The following is a 19,937-nucleotide window of genomic DNA, read 5'->3' as shown; positions in this document are numbered from 1 at the left end:
AGATTGGGCTCATTCATTCTCTAGGAAACTATCTAGATTTGCCACAAGTTTTTCAGACGCAGTTGTTTATTTTTTTCTCAGTTTTGGTCTATTGGTAAAGGATTTAAAACATTTTTTTTATTAATGTTGGGAATAAATTGTTATTTGTGTAGGCGAGAAGACAGCTCTCTATTGCTTGGCCCAACATGACTGGAAACTAGATATTGCTCTGGATCATTACTTCGCAAACCCTGATGTGAGTTTACAGTGTTACACCCCAACACTACATTTGCAAGTTCTTGTAATTTTGGTATTTAAATAATACTTCACCGGCAATTATTTTTTAATCAATAACAATTAAAGATTTCCAAAGCACAAATTTATCCTGATTAATTTTGACATCTCTGAATTTTGGTTTACATTTTTGACAAAAGAAAATTTAAACCAATCAGAACTTCAGAAATGTTTTGATTAAGAAATCCAAATCAAATTTTTAGAAAGCTTGAATTTCGTTATGAATGAAGATGTGATTTGTTCTTCTATGAGAATTAATATATACATCATTAAAGCTGTAAATGTAGGTGTATAGTGTATACTAAATATTGTTTTTAAATCATTCATTCTTTCTTGTTTCCTCGGTAGTTCAGAAAATTTCTTAAATTTTTGTTTCTCGGTGAATTGGGAATAAATGGCTGATAATGTTAAAAAGTTCCAGTTTTTATTTTTTATTTTTTATTCATTTTTTTCATTCAAAAATGGTTTAGTTTGCATACATAATCGTAGATTTTATTAGCTTGTTTTATTTACTATGAAAAAGTGTTAGTTTGTTTGAAAAGTACATTAAAATTTTAAGGCAAATTATTGTATTTCTGTTAAATTTTTTTTTTAATAATTCTAATTTGAATTGCTGGCAGTGTTACCGTAAATTAAGATAGTTTAGGCCCGGGGGCAGGGAAGGGGGCCATGAATTTCTTCAAAGTATTAACTCAAAAAAGTTGTTTAAATGAAAAAAAATCTTATTTAGATTTACTACAAAGAGCCCCGAAGCTCGGTGGATCGGAAGAAACTTGACACTCTGTATAATCGTTACAAGGATCCAAAGGAACCTGAGAAAATAGGTATTTATCATGGGGGGGGGGGGGTTCTCTGAATATTCTTTCAAAATATTTCATTAATTAGATTTATCGCTTTCTTGTTCCAAAACGGTACATGACCCCTTCCAAGTATTTAAGGGGTCAAAAATGCAGAAAATATCTTTTTTAAAACGATTTGTATTTCAATGTCTTTGTTTCTAATCTTCTAGATAGATATTTCAATAAAAAAGAGAAAAGTTAATTTTTTTAAGATTATACTGGAATGTCTAGATAATTGATCTTGTTTTAGGTATGGATGGAGTGATTAAGTTCCTCGATGATTTGAACCTGGACCCTTCTTCCCGAACTGTTCTCATAATTGCCTGGAAATTTAAGGAAACATTTCTTAAACATTTTCCCTCCTTAAACCCGGGAATTATTCTGTTTTTAATCTTCTAATATTCGGTTTGTGCCGAAAACTTTTGAATGTAAAGGGAAGTTAAGCTAATTTTCTCTATCCCGAAGAGATTTTGTAATATTTTATTTCTTAGGTCCTTTGATTTCATCCTATTAGCCCCATATTGGGTAAACTGTCTAATGTTTACATTTTTAATGCAAGACTAAAATAAAAACTACATTTAATATTTCTTAATCAACAGTTTGCCTATAATTTGTGAAAAAGTTAAGAAAATGCTGAAATAGGCGGCACAGCAATGTGAATTCTCAAAAGAGGAGTTTATTGGTAGGAAAATTAACTTTGAACATTGAACATTTTGTTTTTGAAAATAAGCTTTTTTAAAGGAATTCTACCAATTTACTTTTAATTATGCTAAAAATCCAAGTCAGAAAGGTAAGTTTATTCAAAATATTTTTCAAATGAGGGAATTGTTATTAAAGAAATTATATTTCTGACGAATTTTTAACGATGTATGCGATAGGGTATCCCAAAATAGACCAAGTTGGGATATTTGTATGATGCAGACATGAGATCGGACCACTTCAACCGTTAGATATCCTTTTCAGAAATATCCACGTAGAGTCTACATAGCTCAAAAAAAATATATTTCTTGAATATATCATGTCATATATCGTTTTCTGCGTAATTGTCAAAAATCCACAGAAATTGAAAAATGTCAGATATTGACCGAGTTAGGCCAAAGAAAACCCGCCAAAAATGCTTGTTTTTAAGCAAAAGTACATTTTTGGAGGTTTTTTGAACCTAACTCAGTCAAGTTTTTGAACCTAACTAGTCAAGTTTTTGAACCTAACTAAGTCAAGTTTTTGAACCTAACTCAGTCAAGTTTTTGAACCTAACTCAGTCAAGTTTTGTTCAAATTTTTCTTCTTCCTGAATTTGTCACTTTATTCAGGTCTGTATAATACAAATATCCCAACTTGGTCTTTTTGGGGGTACCCTAGTATGGAATAAGTGTAATCGATTTTTGACTTTTTTAGAATTGGATCCCCCCTCTACAGTATTTGTCATGTGCCCATAAAAATAAGAGTTTTTGCCGATATTTAGCATTTCAAAAACCAATAAAAGTCCTAGTAAATTTTTTAAATTTTTTTCAAAACGTATCGAAGTAGGTATCAAAAGATGCGCCTGGAGCCTGTAAAAACTATCCCGTTGTTTTTGTTTTAATATTTGATATATGGCCAATAAAAGTTTGTTTGCCTCTATTTTCTTAAATTATCAACTGATTTCTCCGATTCCAGAATTTCTGAATTCAGTGTTTCAAGACAGATCTATTGGTACCCATTTAAAATTATTTTTTCATTAGCGAATTATTCATTCTGAAATTTTATAAAAACCGGTTTCCGGTCGGCAATTTCAACTTGCGATAAAATCACCTTTTCTCAATATTGTTTTAATATATTAAACCAATCTATGCACCCTTAGTGAGCAATATGTATCTTAGTTCTTCATTGATTAACACTCAATAGTGAGCGAAATTGTTAATTATAATTGATAATTTTTTAAAGTTTGAATTTATTTGGTTTTGGTGAAAACGCTAATTTAGAATGAATTTTATTCTATGGTGTCAGACATTTATTTAATTCCTGTTTAATATCCCTTCAAATTGAAGGATTAAAACCAGAAGTTGTCACAGTGGATATTGATATCAAGCGTTGAAGATTAGCGCTATTTCAAGCAAAAGTTCAAACTTCAGATTTATTTTTAGGCTTGGATCTTGAGATGGCCGTAGCATACTGGAACATTGTTCTTATAGACAGGAATTCATTTTATATATTCACACACAATAAATCAATACATCGATAGTTTTTAATTCGGTCTATTATATTATGAATCAATCCATAGATAGTTTTTAATTCAGTCTATTTTATTATGAATCAATCCATCGATAAGTTTTTAATTATTTATTATTTTATTAATCAATCAATCAGTTTTTAAGTTTTTATTAGTTTGTTAATCAATCGATTACTTTTAAATGAAACTATTATATTATCAATCAATCCATCGACTAGTTTTTAAATATTTACTACTTTATTAATCAATCGATAATTTTTGAAACATTTATTATTTTGTTAATCAATCCATCAGTTAATGAAATCTATCTATTCTATTATTAATCAATCAATCAATCGATAAGCTTTTAAAATCTCTATTATTTTATTAATTAACAATCAATCAGCTTTTTAAAACAATGTACTATATTATTTATTAAAAATAATTTAACAGTTTTTTAAATCAATGTAATATGTTATTAATATTAGAAATACGTCTATTAAATTATAAAACCAATAAATCAATCAATGATCAAAAAAAGATCATTTTAAACAATCAATCAATAAAAAGTTGATGAAATCAATCAATCATTTGCGAAATAATTTGTCATTTAGCTTTGAGATCAAACTATTAATTAATCTTGAAATCAATTAATGTTTATTTTTTATACATTCCTAAAGCTATAAATTGAATAAAAGATTCAAATTTTTGAAACTGTGGAACAAGTTTTTAAAGGAACATCATAACAGATCCATTCCAAAGGTAAAAAATAAAATTAGGATTACATGGGGCCGTTTTGAATAGTTCATGCACTTGTTAGTTAAGCATCTTATAAATAAAATACCCCAGAGGCCGAATTTGAAGTATTTGATCCGCGGCTTAAAAAGCCGCGGCTCAAATATGGTCGGTTTCACTTAAAATTGTATTCAATTTTTCGAGATTAAAGCCGGCGCTCAATTAAAACCGGTTTTTGGGGGTTTTGAGACGCAGCCTAAATTCATTAAATTCGGACACAGGTTACATTGTAATTAGTTAACTGCATGGTTTGCTGCATCTTTTTAACCCTTTTCCCTTCTTGATTTTACATTTCAAAGTTGTAGATCAAAAACTTCTTATTAAATGAAGAAGTTTTATGCTTTCACGGTAGCGGTTGGGGGGTAAGCCTTTGGTACACTCAGCTGGTCACGGGAGGGGGTTCCTCTATCGATAGGGACAGGGTCCTCTTTATGCTCCTTAAGCTTTGTTCTTGCGGGAAAAAGAACCATTCCGACGGCGGAAGTAAAAATTTCGTATTTCGGATTTTTCATCATAAATTTTAAAGAGACCGTCATGGTAAGTTTTTTATGCTTCTTTTTAGAAGTCCGTGCCCGATTCACAACGGCACAATGATCATGGTGAATAAATGGGAAGATGGTATCAAGCTTGAAAGTGTTAAAATATTTACCATCGTCAAGGAGCATGGAATATAAGGGAGATGGAATCAACCCGGCCCCCCCTACCTTATGATTATACTTTGCAGACGGGGTACTCCATTTAAAAAGAGTTTTTAAACGGTCATCTTTTCAATTTTTACTAGGTTTTTTACTATTTCGTATTAAATAAACCAATTTTTGATAATATACAAAAATTCGCTTATATTGCTGATAATTTTGCATCACAAAAAATGTATTTGTTAGCGTTATTCAGCCTAATTTGTTTACTGTTAAAAGCATACAATAACCTATTCTGAAGTCATATACGCAGTATTTGTACATCAGACATATATTTCTTATTCAAAAGGAGCACTCCTTCTGTAAAGCATGTATATTGAATAATCATATGGTAGGGCAGGCCGAGTCGATGTCAGCTCCCTTAAATTCCATGCTCCTTGACCATAGTCCATCAAGCTTGAAAAGTGTCTATTAAAATAATTTTTGACAATTAAAAAAAAAAAAATTACAATTCTTTTCTTGAATATAAATGAATGAGTACAAAATTATTTAAAAAAAGGTTCAGTATTTTATTTAAAACTAGGCTTCAAGGGCGCTTGGCGCTACTCTTTAAATTTTAACTCGAATTTTTCTCATATTTCATTTTTTTGTGGAATTTTAAACAGCAAATTTTTTAATTCTTAACATTCAGAAACCATTCCTGGTATCATGTGAGGTCCCACAAAAAATTTGGAATCGATCTGTTCAGCTGTTTTGACAGTTATCTGTTGCAAACAAACAAACAAACAGACAAATATATTTATTTAATACTTTCCACTTGTAAAAATACTGGGGTTGTCCTAAAGCTTAAATAGTGTTTAATTCTCTCAATTTCCTTTAAGTTTCTGTAGAAAAAAAATACGAATGACACTAAATAGATAAACCTCAATTAAAAATAACCAATTTTTTTACAGAGAAATCATTGATATCTTTTTTATTCTGTATCAGACAAAAGGTATCGTTTTGAATCGGTCATTCCATTAAATAATTATGGGGCCAATTGAATTTACGTTTACCATTCCTTTTACTTGTTTTATTCTAGGCTACTTGGACCCTACTCTTGGACTTCCTTTTACTAGTTTTATTCTATGATACATGGAACCTACTCTTGGACTTCCTTTTACTAGTTTTATTCTATGATACATGGAACCTACTTTTGGACTTTCTTTTACTAGTTTTATTCTAGGATACTTGGAACCTTTTACTAGTTTTATTCTATGATACATGGAACCTACTCTTGGACTTCCTTTTACTAGTTTTATTCTATGATACATGGAACCTACTCTTGGACTTTCTTTTACTAGTTTTATTCTAGGATACTTGGAACCTACTCTTGGACTTCCTTTTACTAGTTTTATTCTAGAATACTTGGAACCTACTCTTGGACTTCCTTTTACTAGTTTTATTCTAGGCTACTTGGAACCTACTCTTGGACTTCCTTTTACAAGTTTTATTCTAGGATACTTTGAACCTACTCTTGGACTTCCTTTTACTTGTTTTATTCTAGGCTACTTGGAACCTACTCTTGGACTTCCTTTTACTTGTTTTATTCTAGGCTTCTTGGAACCAACTCTTGGACTTCCTTTTACTTGTTTTATTCTAGGATACTTGGAACCTACTCTTGGACTTCCTTTTACTAGGTTATTCTAGGATACATGGAACCTACTCTTGGACTTCCTTTTACTAGTTGTATTCTAGGATACTTGGAACCTACTCTTGAACTTCCTTTTACTAGTTTTATTCTAGGATACTTGGAACCTACTTTTGGACTTTTACTAGTTTTATTCTAGGATACTTGGAACCTACTCTTGGACTTCCTTTTACTAGTTTTATTCTAGGATACTTGGAACCTAATCTTGGACTTTTACTAGTTTTATTCTAGGATACTTGGAACCTACTCTTGGACTTTTACTAGTTTTATTCTAGGATACTTGGAACCTACTCTTAGACTTCGCCACCACCGTCAACGAGGACCTAGAGAATTATGACGAAGAGGGAGCCTGGCCCGTTCTCATCGACGACTTCGTCGAATATGCCAAACCGATTGTGCGAGGCAAATAGTCGGCCAGACCGGCCATTCTGTGATGTTTAAGTTTGTTAGGATATAAAAGACTATCGCTGCTCATTGTCCCACTATTAAAAGTACTATTTTCTTCAATTTTCTACTTACTATGAAAGGGATTGTTCAACTATTTGAAAATTATTAATTTTGTGGTGACTATCTCAGTCTGTTGGGATCTCTGAGAAGAGATTTTAGTTAAATGCTGGAATGAATTTCGAACCACATTACAATGCCTAGCATAGTAGTATAAACATAGGGCCGGGTGCATAATGTAAAAAAAAATTCATCCTTTTTAACGTTTCCCAAAAAAATTCATCGATTTCACCTTAAAACCATTTCTTATCCCCAATTCCGCATAAAAAACCTTTAGAAAAGTGCTCGACCCGTGCAAACATACTTTACTTCAAAAATTATTTTCAAAAATGGTTGGGGCGTTAGGCATCATTTACCAGACAAAACACGTTGGTTTACACCGAACCAATTTTGCCCCTGAAAATCATACTTTTGTGGGTAGAGACTGACTTTTCGCTATCTTCCTATTTCTGAAAACAGATGAACAATTCCTTTTCACTAGTTACTCTTTTCTCTAAATCATTCTCCTAATTTATAATAGTGAATTTATAACCGCTAAAAATTAGTTTAAAGAGGACACCGCAATAGAATTCACACTTGTCTTTGGATTATCCTAAATTAACACCCCCTTTGTTGCTTTTGAAAACCACTTCCGGTGCCGTTTCTTACCCAAAATAGTAAAATATCCAAAGAAGAGATTTTTCCTGAACTCTGCGTTACTAAACATTTTAAGTATGTAAATTGTTAATTCCCCAGTTATGAATAAACGGGAAATCCCGGTCTAATATTCCGCGGGAAAATCCAAGACTCCCCCGTGTTCTCCCTTTTTGCGAATTTCCTTGACAATATTTTCAGATAAAATGGCGGGAATTGGACGATCATGTGTTTTCCGAGCTCTTTCAGTTGATTTCAGAATTTTTGCAACACCAAGGAAAATAATTATCTACTCTTTTCATGGTATTTCTTGCTAACGGAACTTCAATTGATTCAAGTGTGGCTTACGTTATTGTCCAACATGGGGGTTGGGATTTTTAATTTTTACCCCCCCCCCCCGGCCTATGGAATTTTACATGGGGTTTTGGTTATTTGTTTATTATGTCCAGGTCGCAGGTGCACACTGCACAGTGTTGCGCTGTGCCCTGAAGGCAATCTTGGGGTTCCCATACTGATTTTAACTTGATTTGGATTTGATTATCTCAAATATGTGACAGACTCTGTCAGGGATGGGAGCGTAAACTGTGCACGGTGCCCACTTTTTAAATTTCTGTGGAAGAAATTAACAAAATGTTAATTAATTTTTTGGTTTAGTTGCGCAACAGGGAAATTTTTATAAATCCTTTGTTTAAAATCAAATTGAAGGGATTGATTGTTGCCCCCTCTTAAATTCCAGCGGATAGGCCCCTCCTCCCTCTCCCCCTCTAGCTAAGCCACCATTGAATACGTTTGAAAATAACATTATTTTTTTTTATGATTTTTGAAAACAACAATGATATTCTTTGCGGTGGTTAGTCCCAGATTTTTGGATTTTAAAATTAAGATAATTTTGTAGAAGTTACGAGAGAGCTATTCACACTTTTATTCCTCAAAAGGCAGATCAATCAGTTTCATGATCTTAAACTAAACCCCTTGTATAATTATTGGAGTGGGAGTGAAATAAATATAGATTTGTTTTAAAGTTTGTTTTTAAGTATTGTCAGTTAATTGAAATTTGTAATAGTGCCAGACATGAACGTCTCTGTTTTCATATTTGTCATTTTGAGAACAATTCAAATTGGAAAATAGGGCTTGCAAAAAACAGGGTTGTATATTTTCTAGAAAAATCATTTTTAACCAAAAATTATGTGATTTTATTTAAAGGTTTTTATTCGCTGAATTGGATAAATAAATGAATTTTGGCGGGAAACGTATCGAGAAAAAAAGAAGAAAAAAACGTGCCTAGCTATTGATGTCCGTATACAATGATCGCAAAAAAATTGGCTCTTTTTTTATATTTTTATTGTATTTCTGTTTAAAATTACAAATTTAAAATTTTTAATTCTAAACGTTTGCTTTTTACACCATGCAAAGTTTTGACCCAGATAGAAAATGTATGCAAAAAAAATACGTTCTTTCATAAACTATCTTTTTTGGTTCATTACTCCCTGATATTTTCGTTTAAAATTAAAATATTGCAAAATTTCACAAAATAAACCTATACAAAATACAATTTTGAAATGTTGGAACCGTTTACACTATTTTGAAAAGTCCGATAGCCCTAAAAGATAAAAAAAAACCGGACCAAGTTATTTGCCATCACTAAACATACATAACTTATTTAAACTAAATCTGGTTGGATTAGGACGGAATAATGATAAAAATATCTCCTCATAGCATTCAAACTACCTCAATTACAGCACAGGTAGATCAGTTGCTCTAAAAAATAAAATTAACTAAAAATTGTAAACTTGTTTTTTATTTCTTCTTTTTTCTTTGACAATTCGATCTACCAGAATTCAGATTGCAAATATTAGAATATATAAAAATAGAATTTACAGCGAATGTTAACTACGATCTAGGTGCCCCTAACACCTTTCACATTGAAAAAATATGTTTATCATACATATTTCATCTATAAAAATCATAAGAATAAATTAATAAAAAAAAGATTGATAAAATAAATTTGAAATTTGACGTTTTTTTGTCAGTAATTTATACGCTCCATAAGGTAGACTACATTTTGGAAATTATAATTTTTTTTTACTTTCGACGACAGGTCATTCTGAATGGGTGGTTCTGCCTTGATTCAGTAGGATGCTCGTTAATTATTTATTGTTATTATTGTTTATAAAAATAAACTAATATTCAGAGTGACTGGGACACAATAAATTGTAAAATGATTTTATCCTTGTTAACATTTTGGCGTTGGGTAATGAGCGTCCCATATCATGTTAGATTATCTCCAAGCTTTAACGCCTAGTAATCTCTGCAAAAAAAACTTAAATAAAAACCTTTCACATTTCTTAAAATTTTTCATTGTTTTTAAATTTTCCGATTTTTTCCTAAAATCACAATTTTGAGCTATACACGATTTAATATGATGTGGGACACCCTGTACTTTCTCACGCGGCAACTTTCCAGGGATGTTTTCCCGAGTGACAACTTCCCAACTGTGGTATTTCCTGAGCGGCAACTTCCTAAGTCTGTCCTAGCCGCAGCGCTCGGCCACCTAGACCATCCTAGCAACAGCGGTCGGTCCTTATTGCAGCCTGCGGTGTATCAGAAGGCCTAACCTAACCTTGGAAAGTTTCCGCTAGGGAAGTTGCAACTTGGGAAAATTGCCAATTGTTACTTGGGGAAAAAAATGCCCAGGAAAAATACCGAACACAAAATTTTAATTTCCGTATTTATTTGCAGAGAAGGTTTCTGTTCTCCAGTAAATCGGAATCTCCGGAACAAGAGAAAAAGGAAGAAACAGAGGAAATAAAATCTTTATGTTTAAGAAAACAATTTAAATCCAAAACCATCGAAGATAGTGATTTAGTTCTCCGAACCAAATAGTAGGATTTCTACTTTGTAAAGATATGTAAATACGTTGGATTCGGAATTATGTTAAAAGTTGGTTCCACGGCATCTGACCTTATATCAATATTTTTATTAATTATGAAAAAAAAACTAACTTGCCTGAAAATAATTTTGTATTTTTTGGTTCTCTTGTGTTCAACAGCAATTTTTTGTAAGTTTCAGGTTTTCTTTCAATTAAAGTTTATAATACAAGAAAAATTCACTTTTTCTCCTAAAAAAATTTCATGACTTTTTTTCTAATTACTAGAGAACAAAATAGCGCCTACTGTATAGATTGTAAAATTCTAAAAATTCTAAGGGATTTTCTCAAATTTCTAAGTGTTGTCCAAATAGTTTTTTTATTACAAAGAAATGAAATGTTATCATAACAATAGCAGGATATAGTGTTCAAATATCACACAAATCTAGATTTTTGAAGTTTTTAAATAAAGATGTTATGTTCGAGTTACAGGAGGTCCCTGAGGGTGAGTTGAGGCTGTTGGAAAAGATTGCTGAGTTGGAGGACAAAAATGCCGACCTCCTGGATAAATACAGGCGCAGCCTCGCAGACTTTGAGAACCTCAGAAATAGGAATAGAGTCCATTCTTTCTAACAAAAACATTTTTGTTTTGCAATCTTATTAATCACCGTTGTTCTCAATAATTTCTTTAATATGAAAATATTTAATATTCGTTTTTTTTTTAAGAAAAACTTTTATTTTAATTTTATCCAACTGCAGAGGTATCTGATGTACACAATAAAATTTATTTTTATGTATGTCTTCATGATGAAAAAGTTTCTCCTTCAAAGTTCGATTTTTCAAATTTCATATGATTTTTAACAATTTTTTATAAAAGAAATGCTCTAAGAAATTAGAATTAACCAATTTGTAAAACATTTTTAAATATAACTATTCATTTGTGTAATTAGCCTAAGTGTCCAAACCCCCCTTATGGTGACCAGTGACCACACTGTGTGGGGGTTGAGGGTGTAATTCTTATTAATGTCCCCCCCCCATCTGCAATTTTGAAATCTGCTTGAAATGAGCTGAGTGGATCTATTAGAATGAATAAACAAGTCGCTGATGCGAAACTGTTTGGAATTCAGTCTTTTTGCAAGGTAATGTTTTCAATTCCTTTCTAACGTTTGAGAGCAGAATGAGCCAAGTTCTTGTCTAGATCTCGTCAAGTTTGAACTCTATCTCCACTATGGGGGGGGGGGATACAAAAAGCGTTCTATAGGACAAACCCAACCTACGAACATCAAAACCTATTTGATAAGTTGTATGGAAAGTCGCGAAAATGGCAGTTTCTCCTCTAATTCTTAACAACTTTAAGGGAAAGATTAAATTAATCCCCCCTCCCCTCTTCTTAAAGTATTTTTTCTTTCAAGAATGCCTTCGATTTGCACCAAAAATATTAAATTATAAAACTTTCACTAATGAACAAATAGATCATTTTTTTTAGGTTTAAAGTCCAAACCAACCAAGTAGAGGGGACCCCCCCTACCATATGATTAATATACATGCTTTGCAGACGAGGTACTTCATTTAAAAAGAGTTTTTATAAGGTCTTCTTTTCAATGTTTTAATAGGTTTTTTACTATTTGATGAGAGCTTAACCCTGACTCCCATGGGATGATGGTTAACCATTTTGTTTATTTATTTATTTATATTAGATAAAACTAAGTTTTTCAAAAATTCGCTTATATTGCTGATAATTTTGCATCACAAAAAATGTATTTTTAGCGTTATTTAGCCTAATTTGTTCACTGTTCAGTGTTCAATAACTATTCTGAAGACATGTACGCGGTATTTGTACATCAGACATATATTTCTTATTCAAATGGAGTACCCCTTCTGCAAAGCATGTATATTGTATAATCATATGGTAGGGCGGGTCGAGTCGAATTTATATTCCATGCTCCTTGACCATAGTCCATCAAGCTTGAGAAGTGTTTTTTTAAGTAATTTTTAACAATTTTTTGTTAGCAATTTTCTTGAATATAAATGAATGAGTACAAAATTATTTTTAAAAAGTTTCAGTATTTTATTTGATACTAGGCATCCAGGGAGCTTGGCGCTCCGCTTAAATTTTATCTTTATTTTTTCTCTTATTTCGATTTTATTCGCGGAATTTGAAACAGCAAATTTTTCTAATTCTTATCATTCATTAACCTACCCTAGTATAATGTGAGGTCCCACAAAAAATTCGGACTCGATCTGTTTTGGTGTTTTGACATTTATCTGTTTCAAACAAACAAACAAACAAACAGAGAAAAGTATTTTTTATTACTTTTCACTTGTAAAAATACTAGGGTTGTCCTAAAGCTTAAATAGTGTTTAATTCTCTCAATTTCCTTTAAGTGGGGGGGGAATACATAATTTAAAAGGAATACTTATAAGTAAGTATTTCTATTATATTTTATTTATTTTTTTAGGACCTCCTGGACGTTGCAGATGTTTTAGCTTTAGCAGTTGATTCAGTTCCTCAGGAAGCATTAAAGGTTCCGGACCTTTCTTTCAATTACAAAGAATCCAGATCCTTCTTGTAAAAACAATGGAGATCCGGATCCTTCTTTTTTCAGCAATGGATCCGGATCTTGCTTATGAAAGCAAAGGATGCAGATCCTGCTTATAAAAATGAAGGATCCGGATCCTACTTGTTTCAGCAATGGATCCAGATTTTGATTATGAAAGCAAAGGATAAAGATCCTGCTTATTAAAATTAAGGATCCGGATCCTGCTTGTAAATATTTCGCTAAGTTTTACTGTAAGTACCTGGGAAATATCTTACTTTTTTCTGTTAAAACAATGAATCCGGATCCTGCTTGTATAAAGAAAGGATCCGGTTCTCGCGTTTAAAAAAAAAATCCGGATCCTGGTTGTAAAACAAAAGGAGCCTGTTCCTTCTTGGATTCGGATCCTTCTTGAATGGATCCGAATGCTGCTAACTAAATCAAAGGATCCGGATCCTGCTTGTAAATATCTTGTCAAGTTTCTGTAACTTCAGAAAATATCCGATTTTTTTCTTCTTTCATCGCTAATTTGTATCCCCATTTAGAAATAAGTGAGACTTTTTCAACCTCTCGATTTTTATTATCAGAGTCTAAAACTAAAGAACGAAAAGTTTTGACTTAAATTCTTAGTTCATGGTTAAATGCCACTTCTGACTTAATTTAAACCTGAACTTTAACCGTGAGGTTAAATATTTAACCCTGTGGTTTAATATTTAACTCGCCGAAATCGACGAGTTAAATTAAAATTTAAACACAGGGTTAAAATCTTGAAATCCCGCAATCCCTATTTTTCTATACGTTCAGCGGTAAGCGGCATTCAACTAATTACGATATATTTAAAAGTCAAAACCTTGATTTAATGAATTTCACGTTTTAGATTAATTAATGTTTGCACGTAAACCCAAAATACTGTGTAACTGGAAATATGTTTTGTTTTCCGTCACATAAATTTTAGAATTTAAAAACAGGTGATTACCGAATACCGATACCTACGTAAAAATTCTCCGCAAATCCTTTTATCTGATTGGTTCAGATTTTTCCCGGGAAATTCAAATTTAAAATTGAGAAAGTTTAATATTTAAGTAGCTATTCATTATTTTACAGAACTTTTAACCTCGAACTTTAAATTCGAGCATTCTTTAGTTTTGGACTCAGATTTTGTAGTTTGATAATTAATATTTTGGTGCAAATATGATGTGACAGAAATATGAAGTTAAAGATTCATATGTTTTTATTTTCTGGATTTTCAACACGGATTAAAGAACCTCCATAAATAAGCCACTCAGAATTTTTTAAAAATCATAAAGATGTTTAAAAAAGGCTGAGATATGCTTTTAAAAAGTTGAAGAATTAAAAAAACACCCTGTATATTGGGGAGTCTGTATATTTCTGTCGGATTTTTAACAGAATTCCCCTCTAACATCTCATATCATATTTGTAAAATATTTACTAACTTTAGCCATAACCCCTCCCCCCCACACATTCCTTTCACTTATTCCACCTTTCTCAACGTAGAAAACTTTATAAATTAAAAATTGTTAAGATCTTGATGATTAATCTTCTATATATTTTACACCTTGAATGTTAATCACAATCAAGGTTGTATAAAATGTATGTAAATGTCGTCATTTTTGCAAATCCCATATAACGTCACTGATACTTGTTACTTAACTATCAATCATCACATTTAACAAATATTGATTGTGCTAACAAGTTTGAAGCTTGAAAAATGAAATTCCAATTCAAGTTTTCAATTTTTAAGTTCGTTAATATTTAGTGAGCCGCAGAATTTATTTTTCTTCAAAATAAGCAGTGACGTCATATGAGGATGTAGATTGTCCATTGCTATAAAGGTCGTCTTTACCTTCATTGGACTGCATCCAGAGTATCTAACCTTATTAAAGAACCTTGATCACAACTCAGTTGAATTTTAGGAGCAGCAGCAGTTGAAGGAACTTCATGTTGGTCTCCAGCTCACTCAATCAGAGCTGATGAAGGTACCAGTTGTTTATCCATATTTTAAATAGACTGTCTTGCAGTAATTTTATCTTTCAAATATTAATTCTTTTAGTTCTTTACATGATACAGAAAATATGACGATTAGTTTTGCAAATATTTCCTATTTTCAATTATTTATTTACAAATTTTTAATGTTTGTACTTTTGTACTATTGAATTTTAATGTCGTTTTTGCATTTTATCAGTGTTTTGGATCCGTATCATTTTGATGCGGATCCGGATCCGCGGATCCGCATCCGTGATGATGGATCCGGATCCTGACTCTGATACGGATCCGGATCCGGATCCGAGGTAACTTTTGATTCTGTGAATCGGATTTTCCCTATTAATGTTATGCAAGGTTATTTATATGATTTACGAACCATTTTGATTTATTTATTCCATGGTTTTGGTTAATTTTTGGCGCTACCCGGATCCATATCAACGTTTCCTGATACGGATCCGGATCCGACCAAATGATACGGATCCGATCGGATCCGGATCCGAAACGCTGCATTTTATTAACAAGCATTCTATTTAAAGGGACTTTAAGCTTAAATCTTGAGTGACCCCCCTCCATGCAAATATAGTAATTACCCTTGTAACCTTATTCTGACCAAAAATGTGGAAAATAACGTCGCTTTTTTATGAATAATATCTTTGTTGTTTCTTATAGTCAAGAAATGCGCATTTTAAATGTGAAAACAAATAAAAAAATAGATGGTTACTTCATATTTGATCAGACAAAACTTTCAAGGGTAACTGTATGAATCGGGCATTGACATCGTTGGATAGAATACGCTTACAGTTCCTTTAAAGAAGATTTTTGCATTGTTTATTTTGGTTATTTTGCTGGAAAGTTGGGAGTAGCTTTGCATTAAACTTGACAAATTTATTGGAGACCATTACTGTGTACACTGTACACTTTACACTGTCCTGTACATAGATAATATACATTACTGTATTGTTTCAGGTATTTGAACGACATGGATTGGTTCGTGATAATCCTCTAGGAGAGAAGTTTGATCCTAACAAGCATAATGCATTATTCCAGGTAACCCCCCCCCCCGCTCCCTCACTCCCTCCCCCACAAACATATTTTATCTAAGATTCATAATTAGAGAACTACGGATATTTAATCGTTGGTTTTTTTACTGAAGAAAGTTTTCTAAGAATTTTGTAACCTCCGGGCACTTTTGAAAAAAAAAGTTATTTTGCGTATTACAAAATTAAAAGTTAAAATGACAAAAAATACAGCATCGGCAAGTGTTTTTGAACAATGGTTTTACAGCCTAAAATTGTGTTAAAATGGTTTAAACATAATGGAGAAGAATATTGCAGGGGTAAAAAAACGTTGAACGACATGAGAAACCATTTTTTGTCTTTAAACTTTGTTCCAGAATATTAGCACCAGCACGGTTTTTACACATAAACTTTAACTTTCTTTGAAACACAGTTGCAGCCATAAGACTACACTTCATACTTAACACTTTTATATTTACCAATTTAAACATAATATCTTTGTACAGAGCGTCTCATATCATATTGGATTATCTCCAAGCTTTAACGCTTAACTACACTTTATACTTTTTAATATTTACTAATTTAAACATAATTTCTTTGTACAGAGCGTCTCATATCATATTGGATTATCTCCAAGCTTTAACGCTAAACTACACTTCATACTTAACACTTTTATATTTACCAATTTAAACATAATATCTTAGTACAGAGCGTCTCATATCATATTGGATTATCTCCAAGCTTTAACGCTAAACTACACTTTATACTTTTTAATATTTACTAATTTAAACATAATTTCTTTGTACAGAGCGTCTCATATCATATTGTATTATCTCCAAGCTTTAACGCTTAACTACACTTTATACTTTACACTCTTTTATTTACTAATTTAAACATAATATCTTAGTACAGAGCGTCTCATATCATATTTGATTATCTCCAAGCTTTAACGCTAACATACTTATGTTTTTTTTGCATACAAATGTTGATACTACCCTTATAAATAAAATTTTTCAAAATTATTACATTAAAAAAAATTCAGTTTTGTGCCAAAAATCCATTTTGAAGCTCTGATCCACTTTAATGTGGAACAAACTCTAAACTTGTATTCTTTTACATAGCACATAATTGTTTATTCTACATTGTCATGTACTTAAATTGTACATAAAATATTTTCAGGTTGTAGACACTGAAAAGGAGGTGAATACAATCGTAAATGTACAGAAGATTGGATATATTCTGCAGGGAAGGCCAATCAGGTAATTTTTACAGAAACAATAAAATACAATAAAAACAGCGATATACACAAGTATGTTTTCTCTGATAACCCATTTCCCCACTCTTGGAAATCCTACTTCCCCCCATAGGTATGATTGTGTCAAAAAAATAGGGTTTTGTTCTCTAAATTGGGGGGGGGNGGCTGATTTTTCGGAAAAAGTAATTAAAAAATCTTTCATTTTGATGTCCATTTTCCCCCCCAAGCATCAATTATCATTCCCTCCGTTTTTCTTCAAAAATACATACTATTGTAAAAGATTTAACTATTCAATGGATAATTTTTTTTTATATCGATATTCACACAATTCTAAGCTATAATTAATAATTATTAGGGTGTCTCAAAAAACTTTTTATCTGGGCACTCTCTGTTTCAAATGAATGTCTTGTTGTTTTAGACCGGCTGGAGTTGGCGTGTCGAGAAAGTAGTTATCACGTGACCTGTGCTTCAACGGGATTGGCCATTTTGTTTTTGAACAGATTTCGCAGATTTATTTGGAACCTTGGAGATAGAGTAGTTATCCTCTACAACTAATTTATCTGCGAAATATCAGAAAAATTTATTTTTTATGAAGATTGGTAAACTGAACTTAATCTTTGTGTTTATAATTTGTAAACATTAATAATTTTTGCAAATAAACATATTAATGTGAGTTTTCATTTATAATTTATAATTTATAATTTTCAAATTTTTTTTTGATAATCTGTTGAGGGATTTTAAACAACAATATACTTTGGAAAAACACTTTGATATGAACACTGAACATAATCGAATAAATTATTTTGGGACCATTTGTCGAGGTCAAAGAAGTACATTTTAGTATATTTCCCAAGCGGTCACATTCACAAGGACCCGTTTAAAAAATTCCCTTTTCCCATAATTGATTAAGGTGAACTTTTGTATGTTTTTTACATATTATTACGTCATGTATAAAAAGGTAATGTTGATCCGCTCTACTGCCCATCCGCTGTACTGCACATCCGACCTATTGCAAGGCAACATCTGACCTACAGCAGTTATTTCACGCCTATATTATGTAGTGCACTTGGGTAGGGTAGGTCGGACGGGCACTCTTTTGTAGGTCGGATGGGCATTTTTCGTAGGTCGGATGGGCATTTCTCATAGGTCGGATGGGCATTTTTCGTAGGGAGGGGTAAGATTATGCCCCTCCCTGGCCTTCAAATTATTCTTTTTTTGTAAAGTGAGTAATGTAGAAAGTATAATGTAAACAGCTCTGCATAGTTCTGTCTTACTCTCTGAAGTCTTGAGAAGTCTCGCTGAAGATAATCTTTAGTCCTCCGGGCTCCGACTTTTTTATTTTCACCCCCTGGCAGCCCGACCTTTTAGTATCTTAACGCCAATCATGAAATGCAGTCATTAAATGAGCGAATTGGATCTAAGATTCGGCTAAAATGAACTCTGCCTAGATTCTCAGTTTATGTTGACCAAACAAATCTGAAAATAATTTGAAACACCGCTTGCCGCAAAACACATTTGGGTGGCGGTGATTACTCGTTGAGGAACTCTGCACTCCCCACTCACCCGCCCTACAGAGAATAAAAATGTTAAGCGTTGAGACAGTTGAGGTCGCAAGAAGATTTAACCCCTCTTTGTATTCTGTGACCTCTAACAATGTACACATTGACCCCATAAATTACAGGTTCTTGAAATACAGGGATAATTTATTTCACATTTTTTGTTGTTGTTTATTTTTTATAATTTATTTACAAAAAATATATAAGAAAAATTGAAATTGTTTCAAAATTCAATTTTTTTATAAGCGGTAAATATACGACCTATTACCGCTTAGTATACTATAGTGAACACATGTACTCATTCCGATTTAAAAATTCGACAATTATTTGAAAACTCAACTCAGTTGCCAGTTGGTGTTTTTAGTTAAATTGTTATTACCTTAAAACGAAATCTTAATAATTCTTGTGAGTTGATTATTTCACCATTTGGTCATTTCGTGATAAGGAGTTGAAGGAGTTGAAGGTCGGTCTGCATTTTGTCTCAGTAAAAGTAAGTTAATTAATTTTAACTAAGGTATAGTGCAGTGCTAAATTAATTAAATTAAATAAATTATCAAAATTTGAAAATTTTTCTCTTCTTCAAACATTGACCTAGATGTATTCTACACATTGAAGGAGGTGAGGGGGGCACAGTGGGGTTTTTTAGGGGGGGGGGGGGGGTCGCTGGGTTTTGTCGCAATTTTCATTTTAAAACGCATATGCCTTGCATTTCGTGCTGAGAAGGACAAATTGAATGTATTCTGACAATCTTTTCATTGTATCAATTGTAGCTGAATTGATTTATGATGATTTCAATTTATTATTACTTTTACCTTTCATTTATTCTTCCATGAATGGATCCTGAAATTCTGGGCAGTTACTTAAGGAAGTTACGTGTACTGGGCGCGTTGAATTACAAGAAAGAGAGAGATTAGTATATATTTTAAGGTTAGGAGAGAGGTTAAAAGAGGTAAAGAGCAATCTCAACCAAACTTGGAATAAATAATTGTCACATAAGGTATTCCGATGAAAATATTATCATCGTCAGTCCTGTCTCAGGGTTAGGTTAGGTTAAGACACTTTCTGGGCCTAGCGCCGTGGTTAAAACAGGCTAAGGGGCCGAGCGCCGTGGTTAGAACAGGCTCTCTCTCTGTCTTGTAATTCAATG

At 32.2% G+C, this 19,937-nt stretch overlaps 2 protein-coding genes and 1 long non-coding RNA gene across 3 annotated transcripts in view; all 3 read left to right on the top strand.

Moving 5' to 3' along the window:
- The first annotated feature begins 130 nt into the window (after positions 1–130).
- Positions 131–1,454, top strand: LOC111707466 (uncharacterized). The gene is made up of 3 exons (XR_002766443.1): positions 131–235; positions 1,004–1,097; positions 1,363–1,454. It is a non-coding gene; the product is annotated as an uncharacterized LOC111707466 (long non-coding RNA).
- Positions 1,455–3,991: 2,537 nt separating this feature from the next.
- LOC111707465 (grpE protein homolog, mitochondrial) lies at positions 3,992–17,907 on the top strand. Its single transcript, XM_023480576.1, has 12 exons — positions 3,992–4,061; positions 6,695–7,833; positions 8,452–8,491; positions 9,241–9,300; positions 10,296–10,358; positions 10,915–11,033; positions 11,507–11,561; positions 12,882–12,947; positions 14,894–14,956; positions 15,930–16,010; positions 17,159–17,238; positions 17,653–17,907. Exons 2-12 carry the CDS (start codon positions 7,763–7,765, stop codon positions 17,681–17,683), a joined length of 729 nt encoding a protein of 242 aa, XP_023336344.1. The 5' UTR covers positions 3,992–4,061; positions 6,695–7,762; the 3' UTR covers positions 17,684–17,907.
- Positions 17,908–19,093: 1,186 nt separating this feature from the next.
- Positions 19,094–19,937, top strand: part of LOC111707462 (ATP-dependent (S)-NAD(P)H-hydrate dehydratase) — a 61,035-nt gene continuing 60,191 nt past the window's right edge. The window contains exon 1 of the mRNA XM_023480574.1: positions 19,094–19,280. The gene's annotated coding sequence lies outside the window, so the exon portion shown is untranslated. The remainder of the gene's footprint in view (positions 19,281–19,937) is intronic.

The sequence above is a fragment of the Eurytemora carolleeae genome, unplaced genomic scaffold, assembly GCF_000591075.1.
Source record: "Eurytemora carolleeae unplaced genomic scaffold, Eaff_2.0 scaffold576, whole genome shotgun sequence".
In the NCBI taxonomy this organism is placed as follows: domain Eukaryota; kingdom Metazoa; phylum Arthropoda; class Copepoda; order Calanoida; family Temoridae; genus Eurytemora; species Eurytemora carolleeae.
The sequence above is the reverse complement of the archived record's forward strand: the minus strand, read 5'-3'. Positions and strand labels throughout refer to the sequence as shown.